We start from the raw sequence: 15,831 nt of genomic DNA on the forward strand, positions 1-15,831 counted from the left end.
ATGCTATGTTTCTTGATATTGTTATGTCGTTATTGTGATTGAAATTGTATTTAAAACCAAGAATCGTAATATAAAATCCGCTCATAGATGCCGTTCATTGACTGTACAGTTATTTTACAGTAAAAATAAAAACGTCTGGTAAAGTCTCAAAAAAGTATCTAGGTCAAAAACAAAGTCAAATAATTTAAATCTGGCCTGCATCATTACTAATGTGAACATGTTTACAGTCTGAGTGATAAGTGGACTAAACCGAGAGGAACAGGTTTTACTTTCACCGTGCAGAGTGAAATTCATAGGACTATATACGAGGGGAGAATATTTCTCTATGTGTCCAGATAAAACTAAAGGTAAGATGTGATTTAATATAACTGTTACTGATTTAAGATCCAGATAAAACTAAAGGTAAGATGTGATTTAATATAACTGTTACTGATTTAAGATCCAGATAAAACTAAAGGTATGATCTGATTTAATATAACTGTTACTGATTTAAGATCCAGATAAAACTAAAGGTAAGATGTGATTTAATATAACTGTTACTGATTTAAGATCCAGATAAAACTAAAGGTAAGATGTGATTTAATATAACTGTTACTGATTTAAGATCCAGATAAAACTAAAGGTAAGATCTGATTTAATATAACCGTTACTGATTTAAGAGACTAACTGAAACGTGAACACAAACATCAACAACCGGCGGTGGTGTAATGTAATATTAACCGAGCATCATGCTGCTTAAACTGATAAATATTCTGCATTGTCTTCACACGACCAATTCAACAATCACAAGTTGATCATATTGTAAATTTAATGACACTCATTGAGAAATTGTTTTAAAAATTGACAAAACCTGACAAACATTGCAGTGATTGTGACTGTGTCTGTATTTATCACCTTTGAAAGGAAGGTGTTAACACAGGAGACCAGTGTTACTCACAACATGCTGCTGTTATTGAAGTTAGGAGGAGACAGAGGCACAATCAAAGACATAAAGATCACGTTTTCCCCCACACATGTTAATATGTTTTAAATGTCATGCATTTATTTTTGATTTCGCTTCAATAATCGTTAACGAAGAGAAACACCAGGATTAAACTACAGGCTGTTGTTGCCTTAGCCAAAGAAAACTGAACATTCACAGCCTCTGTATTCAAAAGAATTTCAACATTGACATTTATGTCGTCCTATTTCCCTCTTCTCACCAACATTATATTTTAAACAGGGATTTCCTTTTTCTCTGGTCCCTCGTCTCTCCCCCAGCTCGCCCCCTGCGGTGAGCTCCTCTCCATAATGCTCTCGTCTCCTCCCTCTAAAGCTGCTGATACTCTGTAGGACGCTTTGATTGGGGCACCTCACCAATAAAATACTATTTTATATTTTATAAGCAGTTTGCCACCACACTGCACTTTTACTCTCCAAAGGCATATGAGTATGTGTGTGACAACTTTAACAAAGCTTTAGCACACAGTCACACCATCCACACAGCTGATCCAGGATTTACTGTAGCATCTTCTACAGCACTGAAAGGTCATGTACAGGCAAACAGAGAGAAGGGAAAAGAAACAATCTGTGCTCTCAAATAACAAAGCAGTCTCAAATCTTTTTGAGGAATTACAGCTAATTGTGTTTTACTTTGCATACAGTACAGCCTCTGATAAATACAGTGAAGTACTTTGATTGTATTTCTGTGGTGTTCCTGTAGGTGACCATGATGCAGCCAGACTGAAGCAGCAGGTTGTGAAGGTGGACGCCATCATCTTGTCTTTGCAGTGCTGATTCTGAAGAGAACGCCTTCACATAGGACTCAAAGGTAAAATGATCTCTCATATGATTGGACCGTGTTATTGTAACCGCTATCAGCATCAAAGTAATTTTAGTAACAATTTATAATCCTTCTTAAAATGTAAGGAAGACTAGCAGAAGATTTTAACAGCCTCTATGGTTCTGCAAGAAGTTCATGTTTAAATTGTTCTTCTTTCTGTCTTCAAGGAAATCAATGCCCAAAGAAAACAGCAGTCCAGACTCTGATTCCAGCTCCGGTGAGGTTCTGCACACAAATCTGTTTATATGAGAATATTTAAGATTAGTTTAATTCATCAGGCTGGCCCATGTGATGACAGTTTAAAATAATCTTCAATAGAAAGTGGCAGGAACACTTTTGTCTTAAAACATAAATTCATAAAGATGATCGTATTATTGGATTCATCATGTCTTATTATATATTTTGTTTTTCCTCATAAATAGTTCTCCTGTCTTAAAAACAAACTTTAGAACCTGAAGTTTAGCAGAACCTGAGGACAGATCTGATCTCAGGTCTGAGGCAGAATCATCACAGTAAAATTCATTATACTTTACATTTAACTCTGTGATTGTTTTTCTTTATTACAGAAGATGCTCTCAGATTCAGATCCATCATCAACATGGAGGACTCGTCCCCTGACAACGTGGAGGACTCGTCCCCTGACAACGTGGAGGACTCGTCCCCTGACAACACGGAGGACTCGTCCCCCGACAACGCGGAGGACTCGTCCCCCGACAACGCGGAGGACTCGTCCCCCGACAACGCGGAGGACTCGTCCCCCGACAACGCGGAGGACTCGTCCCCCGACAACACGGAGGACTCGTCCCCCGACAACGTGGAGGACTCGTCCCCTGAGCGTTTCCTGTCCTCTCTCGATGGTCTTCTTCTCTTCAGTTATTAACTCTTGAAAACAGCAGCACAACATGCCAGACTGTTTGACAAGTCTGTGATTGAATAAATGGAAATGGAATCTCATGCGTATCTTGCTATGCTTATTGGCTTTAAATGTTTAATATTAAATAAGTTTGAAGGCCATTTATCTCAGACGAGCCGGCTGTGACAAGCTGAGCTCGTCTGTTAGCTTTGCTGTTGTTGGTCAAGAAGACATTAATGTCAGTTCAAGGCCTTTTCAAATGTGAGCTATAAACTTAACTGCTAAATTATTTTACTGTGACCAACACTTTGTCGTACTCCAGTTAATCAGAAACAGTCATATCAGGTTTTTAAAAAGTTTATTTAAACATTTTATGAAAAGAAAACTTCAATAAACAACCCCTGGCTTCATTAACCATGTGGAAAATAAGTAAGAGAGACCATCAGGTCAAACTGCTGGGACATAGGAGAAAGTATAAAAAATAATTTAACAAAGAAATCCAAACAAAAATCAAATAAAGTAAAGAGATCCTGGATGATTGTTTGACTGTTAAAATATGATGGAAGAGCAAATCCAACACAACCCTCCAGCATCTGGCCTTTCAAACACAGGGCAACATCATGTAAAGAAAAATAAATTAAATATTGACCTGGATCTCTGTGTTTTATCTGAGGATGACTATGGTAGCCTTCTCACTGTTCACTGTCACAAAGCTCCAGACTCTGTCCACCTTCTTCAGACGTCGATCAGCTCCTCTGGGTGATGGCAGAGAGGACTCTTCATCTGGGAGAGCTGCTGGTGTAAGGTCATTTCTCCCACAGTGGATGAGCAGGGCATCTGGCACAGGTGATAAAAGGAGGAGGTTCCTTCAAACTCTGTGACCCCAGCCTGACCTCTGTAACAGGTGTGCAGATGAAGGTTGAAATGAGTCATTTTTAGATTCTGTTGATTGTAAAATGGAAAAGAAAACATCACCTTTCTATTTAACATTTAGCTGGTGTATGACTCAGTGTGATTTTTATTTTAGAAGACTGTATTGTTAACAACAGCTTGTTTTTACAATCCTCTTATGAAACTTAAATAAAGATCACAGGATATAAACTTTTAACAGATGATTTTAACTTACACTTCACCTCTGTGGAAGATGTCAGACCAGCTGCTTTTATCTCTTCTTTGCCTAAATGAAGATACAAAAAACAATTGATTTACTGTTCACTTAAATATATTAGAAAAGCAGACATGACTCACATTGCAGACTATCAGTTTCTAACAGAATACAACATATCTTACCACCTGTAGTCTAACCTAGCTTAAATATAGCTTAAATATAGAACGATTTCATTAAAACCAGAGGACCCAGCAGCCCACGTGTTTTCAATAATGATCAAAATAACTGGATTTTTTAAACACAGTGTTTAAATATTAGACTTTGAATACGGTGGTTTGTTGTACTTACACATTTCTTCATCGTAGACCGGCAGAGCGCTTTCGGCGTAGCTGGGCAGCGTAAGTCATCAGGGCAGTACGCTAAGTGGGCGGGGCATGTTACCAGGGCTCCTCCCCCCGGACCCTACTGCGCAGACTCTGGCTCCAAATGACGTCAAAATTGCTAAATCACACTTTTTTAAAGATGGAAGCGCCCCTAAGCGGAGTTGAATGGGAACAGCTACAGTGCGCGCCCACTGGCTACAACACGGATACAGAGCTTAAATAGCTCGTAGCTACTAGGCCACAGTTAGGTAAACACAGACCACATTACATCCAAACTTAATTTTACACCAAATATCCTGACTGGTTTTAGTTCTATGACATCTGGAATTCAAATTAAATACAACTGAAACATTTTAACAACGAAATGTGCATGCTAGTCAGCTAATTTGAACAGCTAACTCACCAGGATATCCACATTAAAGGTGAGAACACCTTCAGAGTTTCTGCCGGTGAACTTCTCCTACACTGTGACTGGAGAAACTGCCAGCTTCACTAAAAGCTTTTTAACTCTTGGAAACAGCTCATGAACGTATCTTATTCATCTTCCTGTCTAACAGCTTCCTTTTTATGTGTCTATTTTACTTCACAGTCTGTAGAAATCATGGAGGAAAACTTAATTCTGCCGATGCTTCAGGGGGTACCGATAGCCTGCAGGTGGTTCATTCAAGGAACTTGCATAAATCTGTGATGCGTTCAAGGAACATCTGTAAATATGAAACTACAGAAATAACCTGGGTTACACATGCTTTGTGGATCAGATGTGAAACTTGTTATCTGTTATGAGGAAGTGAATCTCAGACAGTCGTTGTTACCAAGAGGAGAAATGGCGCAGAAAGGAGTTCAGCTGGACCGGGAAACCTTCTCTTGTTCGATCTGTCTGGATCTCCTGAAGGATCCGGGGACTCTTTCCTGTGGACACAGCTACTGCATGAAGTGTATTAGATGTCACAGTCGGATTCTGGTAAAAAAAATCCCCTCCCCTCCCCTGGTATCTCCACCAATGGACTCCACACTCCAGACTAGATCAAAACCTTTGAGAGAGCTGGTTTCTACAGGGTCACAAACCTCCTCTGGTGCTGGATTCATGTTATATTTTGACCAAAGTACAGCACAGATGTTTCATTTAGACCACAGGGGACTGTTTGAAAAGGTGGAGGAGGGGACTGTTTGAAAAGGTGGAGGAGGGGGCTGTTTGAAAAGGTGGAGAAGGGGACTGTTTGAAAAGGTGGAGGAGGGGGACTGTTTGAAAAGGTGGAGGAGGGGACTGTTTGAAAAGGTGGAGAAGGGGACTGTTTGAAAAGGTGGAGGAGGGGACTGCTTGAAAAGGTGGAGGAGGACTGTTTGAAAAGGTGGAGGAGGGGGAGAATATGTCCTCTTTAATAAACGACTAAAACAATCTCGATTTGGTCTTCATGAAAGCGGACTCTTTAGCGGGTCTGTGGTGTCGTACGATGCTTTCATGTGCTCATTGATAAAGCGGTTTAAACACGGATTTAGCTGTTCAGCTGTCCTTATAAAAACTCAGCAGCGTTGTAAAGGTTATGTATGCTGGAAGAAATTAGAAATAAGCAAAGCTGATTGTGGACAACTCTGCACATTTTCCATTAGTGATGTTTCAGGGACTCCCCCATTAAATCCTGAAGCAGAGGCGTTCATCCTGACGATGTGACACATCGCTCTTTGTGATCAATGAAGCTTCATGACAGCCGGAACAATGGCCACATTCATTAGATACATGACATCTGCTGTCGATTAACACCTCTGCTTCCTCTTTATCAACAGAAAGTTCTTCAAGTGAATTAAAAACGATTTTTAGATTTGTTTTATTAGACTGATCTCACTGCCAACTTTTTAAATCTGACAGATGTTGTCCTGTTGACTTCAGCTGAAGTTTGATTTCATTTAGTTTTGAGACGTTCACACGATGACTAATTATACTTTAAAGGAGCAGTATGTAACTCTGACTCCTAGTGTTTGAAATGGGTACTGCAGTCTAAATTCTAAACATCATAGAAAGCTGTCTCCCCCCCTCCTCTCTAGAGTGGATGCTCACTCAGGTCACCATGTGGTGGACTCTGAAGCTTCAGTGTTTATCCAGCTCTGCATGGGTCTGTAAACCTTCCTGCATTCTAACCTCTCTCTACACCTGGGAGCGATCAGGATAATCCTGCAGCTTCTTTATCGACAGGTGAACCTCGTCTCGCTCTTGTCTTGTTTTCATGTGGACGGACCCCGTTGTGTTTTTCCAAGGAGCGATGAGTACGGGACATTTTTTTCTAATATTGTGAATTTTTCAGCAAATAGGAACTCAGTGTGCCTCAGAGGCCTTTAAGAGTTGTCCTTGTGATCATGTAGAAGGAGCTGTTTCATCTCGTCTGAGCGTCGCCATGGAGACAATTTGTGGACACCTTTTTACAGTTCAGTCTGAATGTCTTCAAAGCGAGACTGTGCGTGATGAGAATGTTCACAGTGCCCAACAATCCGTCTTGATTGACACAGATATAAAATCTGATCTGTTCCATCTCTAAATTGAACAACACTTTATTCTTAAAATTTTAAATCCCAGGTAGATCCTGATGAACGCTGCAGTAATAACGTTGGTGGGTTAAAGACTCGGGGACAGCAGGGGACAGTGTGACCCGGTTCAGCCTCAGTACACACACACACACTGAGTCCTGCAGTCCCCGAGACAGTAAACAAACCTTTAAGCTCTGTGTTTGTTATGTCTGCAGAGTTCAGTTTGCTCTGACTGTGGATCCGTCAGGTTAATGCAGGCTGAGGCTCCTCTTAGTGTGCAGGGCTGGACCTGAGGGAAATTCACTGTCAACTTAAGTTCAATTATAAATATACAGAGTGTGCATGAAGTGCAGATTATGTGCTAATGAGAGAGTGATCAGTTCCAATGAATGAAACGAGGATACAAGCTCCTCCAGTTTGAAGGTTCTTTTGTTGTACACACAGACACTTTATCTCCTTGAAACAGCTAAATGTTGTTCACACTCTTTGAATGTTGACAAAATTGGAGTCCAGATATATATATATTTTTTTTTTTAAAGATTTTTTTGGGGCTTTTTGTGCCTTTAATTGAGAGATAGGAAAGTGGATAGATTCAGGGAGAGAGAGAGTGGGGAATGACATGCGGGAAAGGAGCCACAGGCTGGATTTGAACCTGGGCCGCCCCTTGGCGGACCATAACCGCCATACATGGGGCCTGCGCACTAACCACTGCGCCACCAGCGCCCCTGTCCAGATATTTTTTGAACTCTCAAATATCAGTCATAGCCTCAAAAATCCATCTTCAGGTCGAGTCTTATATCCTCCCTAAATATTCCAGAACATACTGAGCAATCATGCCTAATGTGAGAACGCCCTAAAGCCCAGAGTAAAGGCCACAATAAGTCTGTTTTTTTCGTCCGAAAGGATGGATGTTTAAAAAAATACGATCTTATGTTGCGCGCTGAATCAGAAACGTTTGTCCGTCATCCGTGTGGTTCCAGTCTAAAGAGCAGTGTATCAAACTGGACCGCTGACATCCTGAAATACACCTGGAAGTGATCGGGATAGTTCTGCAGCTCCTTTATCGACAGGTGACACTCTCCTCGCTCGTGTCTTGTTCTCATGTGGACGGACCCCGCTGTTGATTTGTTTTTTTTAAGCAATGAAAGAAGCACAAAATCGAGACGTTTTGTCTCATGCTACGAATTTCTGCACTTACTAGAAAATTAAACGTATCTGCCTCGATCTGTAAGGTGTCTGTGAGTAACACTTTTTTTTCTCTGCATCCGAAAAAAAACAAAAAACAAAAACAAAGGATTTAAAGTCTTTATCTGTGATTTTTCACACTTAAATGTAGAAATCAAGTATATCCTCTGAAAATAACTCTGTGAGTCATGACTGTCTACAATGGGTGTAACACCCGAGTCCCACTGTCTGTGATGTTTTCAGAGTTTTCAGAGTCCTATCTTCACTTTGTTTACATCGTCGGGACGGCCGGCTGACTCCTCCCCGCGTGTATAAAAGTTGTTTAATTGAGGGACTAGAGAAAAGAAGAATAACATACTGTACTCACTGCTTAACTGTGTTTCTAGATCACGCTCATTTCAGGTAAATTTACATGCAGTGTGAAGATACCAGCAGAATAAAGATCGCTAGCATTAGCATGCTAACACAACAATGCAGCGCGAGTTGTTTTGGTTTCATGCTGGTGCTCAAGGGCGACATCTGCTGGATCAAAAAATCGCATTTAAAGCCTTTAACTCAGATTTGACAAGAAATCATCAAAACCTCATTTTGAAGGAAGCATGAAGAAGCAAAGCTGTGGGTTCATTTTATCCTTCGAAAATAACTCAAATGATTTAATTCTTGATGAACAAAAAAGTTTCAGATTCATTTTTCTGTCTCTCTTGTTGATTAATAAACTAAAACGTTTTACTCCCTTATTTTTCCAAATGTGACCCATCTCATGTGTAGGTGTTTTAAAAGTCGAAAGCTGGACTCATACTCTCTCTCTCAGTTCAAACCCTGAGGATTGCATCGAGCTGCCGGCTCTTCAAACCTGTTTTTTTTCCGACTTGTAAAAAAATACTTTTCAACACGTCACAGGAGACTCAGGCGGCTTTGTGATTCTCCTCTCACAAGGTCACGGAGTGTGAGGAGAGGAAGAAAGGATTTGTCAGACAACTTCCTCTTCAGCGCGCCCGCTGAATGTTAAGGAAGTCTTCAGAGTTTAACAGGAGATGATAACAGAATTTATTTATAAAGAACACTCACAACACGTGTGGAGACATCGGAGCTGTGCATGATGACACACGATGCAACACCTCTACAACCTTTACATCCGTCTGTCACAGCTGCTCCGTCAGACTCAATAATTAAAGAGATATTTTTCAAATATCGATTTCAACCAAAAACAAAACAAACGGTCATATCCGCTGTCTACTGCGGGTGCTCTGTCATCTTTATAAATAATATAAAACTAAAAGCTGGAAAGTACTCACAGAGCGCCTGAATGTCAACTAAACTGTGCTCCGTTGCAGTTCCTGGAGTGTCCACTAGAGGCTGGCTGCAGAAGCACAGGAAGTCACATACACACCCATTCTAAAAAGCCTGTTTTTACAGCAGAGATGAACATGTTTACAGCCTGGTTCAACGAACCTAATAGGTGTGATTAGCTCATGTCTCGATGGACACACACTGTACGGGGGGGTGAATGTTTTGATGACTCATCAGTTTTGATTTGATGAAGGATAATAGTTATTCACAATAAGGCGTGTAGCTGACCTGATTGACAGGTGGGCGCGGTGTAACGGTTTGTCAGGAGGTTTAAAACCCGCCTCAGCTCCAGCTCTCAGCCTGTCGTTAGGTTGACTGAAAGTTAGACTGAGACAGCATTTCCAGCATGGAGACCGCCATCGATGGGACTCCAGCACCCCCTGCAGGAACAGATGGTTGATATTCCTTTTAGTTTTGCCGCCTACAGATCGTATCTTGTACCCACATCCTCCTCGCTTTGCATCTGATCGAGGAAATAAATGATCTCAAATATAAAACATGCAGTAAAAAGTAACGGAGCAGTGTCGGTCATACAGCGGCCGTTGTCAACAGACTGTTGTTGTGGAGACAGGACGGACTTGCAGCGCTTTTCTTCTCAGAGCATAAACGTTTCATGCAGGTGCACCAGAGCACACAGCCAGCGCTTTACTGCCCGGGTGGACTCAGCGTACGGTTTGCTGTTTAAACGCAGTCAAGATCAGGGTTTTGCCATACCAGACTGTACTGGACTCAGTGAAGAGCTCTGTGATCCTCTATGCGTCTCTTCACCCGTGTTGTTGTCAGAGGAGACGTGTGCGGGGGTGTCTGCAGGATTATTTATAGCGGTGAAAGGTTAAACAGAGCGGCTCGACAGACTAAATTAACGGGATTATCGGTCATTCTCGTCTGGCTTTCTTGTGGGAGAAAAGCCCTCATTGTGGATCCACCTGAGGACACGATCATCGTCACACAGAAGGGGAGAGTAAAAGCAGGAGGGTTATAAAAGGTTACAGGTTTGGTAACGGGACTAAAATCTGATTCTAAGGAGGTAACATAAGGGATTTGAAAACTGAATGATGTCACACTTTTTATTTAACTGATCTCATTTCTGTTCTGTTAGAATCCTTTGAGACGACAGTGTTGACTGAGTGACTAATCGAATGTCAAACTTTTGCAGATTTAGCTCAATTAGCTTCTTGAAAAAAAAGTCTTCAATACTTAAAGGGGACATATTATAAAAAATACTTCTACAGTGTTTCTGAACATATATCTGGGTAACCTGAGTGTCTACTGACCCACTACATGTGAAATGAATCCATCCAGTCCTTTGTTTGTGGTCTGCATAAGTCTTACAACACAGAGAAAAATGCTCTGTTTTAAATGTGCTCTCCTTGTGATGTCACAGTGGGATTCTGATAAAGAAAAAAAAATCCCCTCCCCTCCTGTGTTGTTTCTGACAGCCATGTTTTTTTCCCAGGGGGCACGCTGACGAGTTGCCATGGAAGTTCAAAGCTGAACTTGTGTCAGCACACCCTTTTCAATGAAAAAAAAAGAATAATTATGTGATAGAATATAGCCAGTCTTCCTGTTTGAATTTACACTGAGCTCCATTTAGAGGTGACATATCCTCCCCCTCCTCCACCTTTTCAAACAGTCCCCTGTGGTCTAAATGAAACATCTGTGCTGTGCTTTGGTCAAAATATAACATGAATCAAGCACCAGAGGAGGTTTGTGACCCTGTATGAACCAGCTCTCTCAGAACGCTCCGTTTTGGTGTGTGTGTCTCTTTAAATGCAATGACCCCCCCCCCCCACACACACACCCCTGAGTTTTCCCCGTAGACATCACTCCTCTGTAGCGAGAATAAAAATGGAGGACCTGTGAAAATTTTTTGTTCTCGGCTGGGGGTGGAGTCCATGGGTGGAGATATCAGGGGAGGGTACTTTACCAGAATCCCACTGTGACATCACAAGGAGTGCACATTTGAAACACAGCATTTTTCTTTGTGTTGTAAGACTTATGCAGACCACAAACAAAGGACTGGATGGGTTTATTTCAAATTTTGTAGGTCAGTAGAGACTCAGGTTACCAACATATATGTTCAAAAACACCGTAGAAGAGGATTTTTCAGAATATGTCCCCTCTAAATGTTTTGACTTTTAACCTCATAATTTCGACTTATTATGAGAAAAAAAAAAAATTCTCAATGAAGCCAAGTTTTGATTTTGTTTTTTTCAACTGGTGGAAATGGGCTTCCATAGTTTGCAATGAAGACCAGAAGAAAACATTTAGTTCATGTGTGTTTATTCAGGATGTGAAACTTCAGTTTGTTCACACATCAAATCAGTAAAGTGTGTTCAATCATTTCATGAACACATTCACTTCATCCACACAATCACTTTGTTTGATCAGAATCTCCACTCACAGAAAACAATGATTTATCGCCTTATTGATTTAATCAGGAGGATTACATTTTTAAAACACCTCAGAGGACATTTTTACATCACTTTGAATATGAATAACAACATTTATTCTGACTAACTCATTTCTTTAAGTGTGATTTTATAGATTTTCTACAAATGTACAAAGTGGTGAGAAGAGAAAATCAGCATGAATGAAAAGTTTGCTGCTCTCTCTCTCTCTTCAGACTCCTGAATCAGAACAGAAACAACAGAAAATATAAATGTATGAAAACAAATAATCAAACATCTGGAGAGAAGTTAATATTTATCACGCAGAGAAATGTCAGTTCAGGTGAACAAAAGTCATCCTGAGCAGTGAAAGAGTCCACGGCTAAACAGACACAGGAAGGAGTGTCACTTAAAGACACTCAAACATTTACAGAACAGACGAGAAGAGGTCAAAGTACCGCACATGAAGTTTGATTGACAGGTGACCACAATCAGATCTCAGCAACGAGCGTGGATAAAAATCAAGTTGAAGATTTAAAACACAGCAAGTTAAACATCTGTCTCCTTAATGACTTCTGTCTATTTCAGTTTACACAACTCAGCTGAGTCTCCAACCCACCCATAAAACCTGAGTCCAGCATGTAGAGGCTGAGTGAATGTGGTCTGGACTCTGTGGAGGAGAGTCATGGTTTCAGAGATGCTGTAGAAGGACAGAATACCTGCTCTGTGATCCAGGTACACTCCTACTCTGGAGGACTGAGGACCTGAGAAAGGAGTCTCGACATTGTTGTAACAAAAGTTATAACTGTTGTTCAAACAATATAATGCCCAAGATTTGTCATTACATCCAAATGCACACTCATTCAATCTCCCTGCTCTGCTGATATTTTTGTATGTGACTGCTACAGAAACTCCTCTTCTCTTCTCCACTTCCCAGTAACAACGTCCAGTCAGACTCTCTTTACTCAGGACCTGACGCCAATCAGTGAATCTGTCTGGGTGACTAGAATAAGGATGGGTCTCTCTCGTAAATCTTACTTTTCTGTTCCCATCAGATAATAACAGCTCTGTGTTTACTGTGTTTGGATCCAGTGTGATGTCACATGAATATTTTAAGAACTCAGCTCTGGTCATGTACTCTGGGTCTGGCAGTAAAACATCCACTTCAGTCACTGTCTGTGAGATGTTTGTCCATTTCTCTCTCAGGACGTCCTGTAGTTTATCTCTGACTTCTGACACAGCCGCTGTCACGTCCTCAAAGTACCTCAGAGGACGGATCTTGATGCTGGATGAGTGTGTAGATTCACTGAGTGGTGACAGTGAGGGGTAGTCGTGTAGAAACTGGTTGTGGTCCTGTGTGTGTGACAGCTTCTTCATCTCAGCGTCTCTCCTCTTCAGCTCAGTGATCTCCTGCTCCAGCTTCTCCTGAAGCTCTCTGACTCGACTCACTTCAGTTTGCTGCTGGGATCTGACCTGCTGCTTCACATCAGAGCGTCTTTTCTCCATGAGACGGATCAGCTCAGTGAACATCTTCTCACTGTTCCCCACTGTTTTATCAGCGGAGCCATTGATAGCCTCCACCTCCTGTTGGAGCAGCTTCACATCTTTCTCTCTGTCCTGGATTCTCTGCAGGATGTTTTGTCGACTCACCTCTAGCTCTCTCTGCTTCTCACTCCTTTCTGCTGCAGCTGAGACTGTGTCATGACCTTTGTGTTCGTCCACAGAGCAGAGATAACAGATAGACTGCTGATCAGTACGACAGAACATCTTCATCACCTCATCATGACGAGAGCAGACGTTCTCCTGGAGCTTCTTGGAGGGCTCCACCAGCTTGTGTTTTGTATAGGCAGGTGAATCATAATGAGGCTGGAGGTGTTTCTCACAAAATGAGATCAAACAGAAGAGACAGGACTTACAGGCTTTCAGTTTTCTCCCGGTGCAGACATCACAGGCCACATCTTCAGATCCAGCATAGCAGTGATCAGCAGGAGCAGCTTGGAGTCCAGTCTTCTTCAGCTCCTCCACTAAATCTGCCAACATGGTGTTTTTCCTCAGGTCAGGCCTCGCTGTGAAGGTCTGTCTACACTGAGGGCAGCTGTAGACTGTCTTCTCATCCTCTGTATCCCAGTGGCTTTTAATACACTTCATGCAGTAACTGTGTCCACAGGTAAGAGTCCCCGGATCCTTCAGGAGATCCAGACAGATCGAACAAGAGAAGGTTTCCCGGTCCAGCTGAACTCCTTTCTGCGTCATTTCTCCTCTCGGTAACAACGACTGTCTGAGATTCACTTCCTCATAACTGAGAACAAGTTTCACCTCTGATCTACAAAGCATGTGTCTGTGCATGTGACTGTGCAGCTCTTGTTGGTTACACCCATCCTCAAACTGTAGATCTAAAGGGGAGGGAACCAGGAGGTATGAGGACAGAGTGCAGCAGGCTGTGTTTGAGAGCAGGAAGAAGAGGGAGGGCTGATCGAACTACGATTCATTCCAGGAAGAGGAGCGGTTTGAGAGAGATACTTGTTTACAACAGAGAACATTTCTCTTTTAAAAACACTTCTCCTTTCAGATTTTAGAAAAGGTGTCACACTCACTTTATTTCAAAATAAAAGCAGGGTTGAATAAAAACATCAAGTAAAGTATACTCTCAGTATAAGGAGGTACAAAACTTTTACATATTGTAGAATGATCGAGGGTCGAGTTACTTTTACCACACAGGTTTATTGTAGGTGATCAACATACAGCTCCATTTTCAGGAGAGAAAATAACGCAGTGCAAAAGCATGTTCTGCCTGTCGTAAAGCAGTCTAGTACCGTAAACATAACGCTGTCGTAACAACTCCTGTAACAGTCTTTAACTTGGAGTACTGTCATCTACATACAGATGTGACAAATACAAACCGTAAAGGGAGGTAGTTATACACACATCAAGTAGGAGCAGGGCAGTTATAAACCAGCAAACTGAGGAAGAATGATTATAGTTACCCGTTTGAGTCAAAGGTCTGTATTAAAGTCGGACATTTCTGTGATTTTTTTTTCTGAATTGACAAAAACCAAAAACATTAAAGAGGACATATGATCCCCCTCCTCCACCTTTTCAAACAGTCCCCTGTGGTCTAAATGAAACATCTGTGCTGTGCTTTGGTCAAAATATAACATGAATCAAGCACCAGAGGAGGTTTGTGACCCTGTATAAACCAGCTCTGTCAGAACACTCCGTTTTGGTGTGTGTGTCTCTTTAAATGTAATGACCCCCCCCCCCCCCCGAGTTTTCCTCGTAAACATCACTCCTCTGTAGAGAGAATAAAAATGGTGGACCTGCGCTAAAGTTTTGTTCTAGGCTGGGGGTGGAGTCCATGGGTGGAGATACCAGGGGAGGGGAGGGGATTTCTTTTTTAACAGAGCATTTTTCTCTGTGTTGTAAGACTTATGCAGACCACTAACAAAGGACTGGATGGGTTTATTTCACATTTTGTGGGTCAGTAGACACTCAGGTTACCCAAATATATGTTCAGAAACACTGTACAAGAGGATTCTTCCGAATATGTCCCCTTTAAAGCTGCTGAAATCGTATCATTTGACAACACTACATCCACAGCTCGGCTACATTTATGAACACAACTTCTACTACTGCTGCAACTAATCCTGCGACTACTACTGGTAACACTGTCACTACTACTACTATAACTATTTGTGCTCCTGCTGCTGCAGCTGTTGCACACAGTAAGACAATCAGAACAGAGTTGGACCAACAACCAGCCCCTCCGGATTAGAGATTAAAAGCAATTTTCTAATCTTCTTTTGCTTGGCTCTTCACATTTATCCAAACTTGGTTTTGTCTGAGCTTCAGCTGACCTACAATAAGCTAATGCCTTCAACTTTCCCCCACTTGTTCACATCAATGAGGTCACTTGTTGCCGGCCGTCGTCCCCTTCAGACGCTCCACCTGTGGAGACAAACAGAGTGAAGAGCCGTGGCCTCTCCGCGTCTCTGGGAAAGAACGGGGGAGGGGAGAGTAAATCCACAGTCTTATTTCTGCTGCAAATCCTCAAAGAGACACGGCACACTGACCCCATCAGCCTCACTCCACATTTCATCCTCCTCCTCCTCCTGGGGGAGTGAGGCTGAGTGCAGAGGTGTTACGAGGACGTGAAGTTTGACACAGATTCTGATGCTCCGGTTTTGTTCTGTTAGAGAAAGAACATCACATTTATTCACAAGATA

General features: G+C 41.8%; 1 protein-coding gene and 1 long non-coding RNA gene across 2 annotated transcripts; both read right to left on the reverse strand.

The window, feature by feature from the left end:
* Positions 1 to 3,016: 3,016 nt before the first annotated feature.
* Positions 3,017 to 4,312, reverse strand: LOC136182730 (uncharacterized). The gene is made up of 2 exons (XR_010668775.1): positions 3,802 to 4,312; positions 3,017 to 3,570 (listed from the first exon to the last, which is right to left on the reverse strand). It is a non-coding gene; the product is annotated as an uncharacterized lncRNA (long non-coding RNA).
* Positions 4,313 to 11,484: 7,172 nt separating this feature from the next.
* On the reverse strand, positions 11,485 to 14,808 carry LOC136182798 (tripartite motif-containing protein 16-like). Its single transcript, XM_065964229.1, has one exon. The coding sequence runs from the start codon at positions 13,952 to 13,954 to the stop codon at positions 12,188 to 12,190; it is 1,767 nt and encodes a 588-aa protein (XP_065820301.1). The 5' UTR covers positions 13,955 to 14,808; the 3' UTR covers positions 11,485 to 12,187.
* Between the last annotated feature and the right edge of the window lie 1,023 nt (positions 14,809 to 15,831).

The sequence above is a fragment of the Labrus bergylta genome, chromosome 15, assembly GCF_963930695.1.
Source record: "Labrus bergylta chromosome 15, fLabBer1.1, whole genome shotgun sequence".
NCBI classification, from domain to species: domain Eukaryota; kingdom Metazoa; phylum Chordata; class Actinopteri; order Labriformes; family Labridae; genus Labrus; species Labrus bergylta.

Excerpts from the sequence above, each read along its gene's own strand:
- LOC136182798 (XM_065964229.1), bottom strand. The coding sequence starts at position 13,954 with ATGCACAGACACATGCTTTGTAGATCAGAGGTGAAACTTGTTCTCAGT.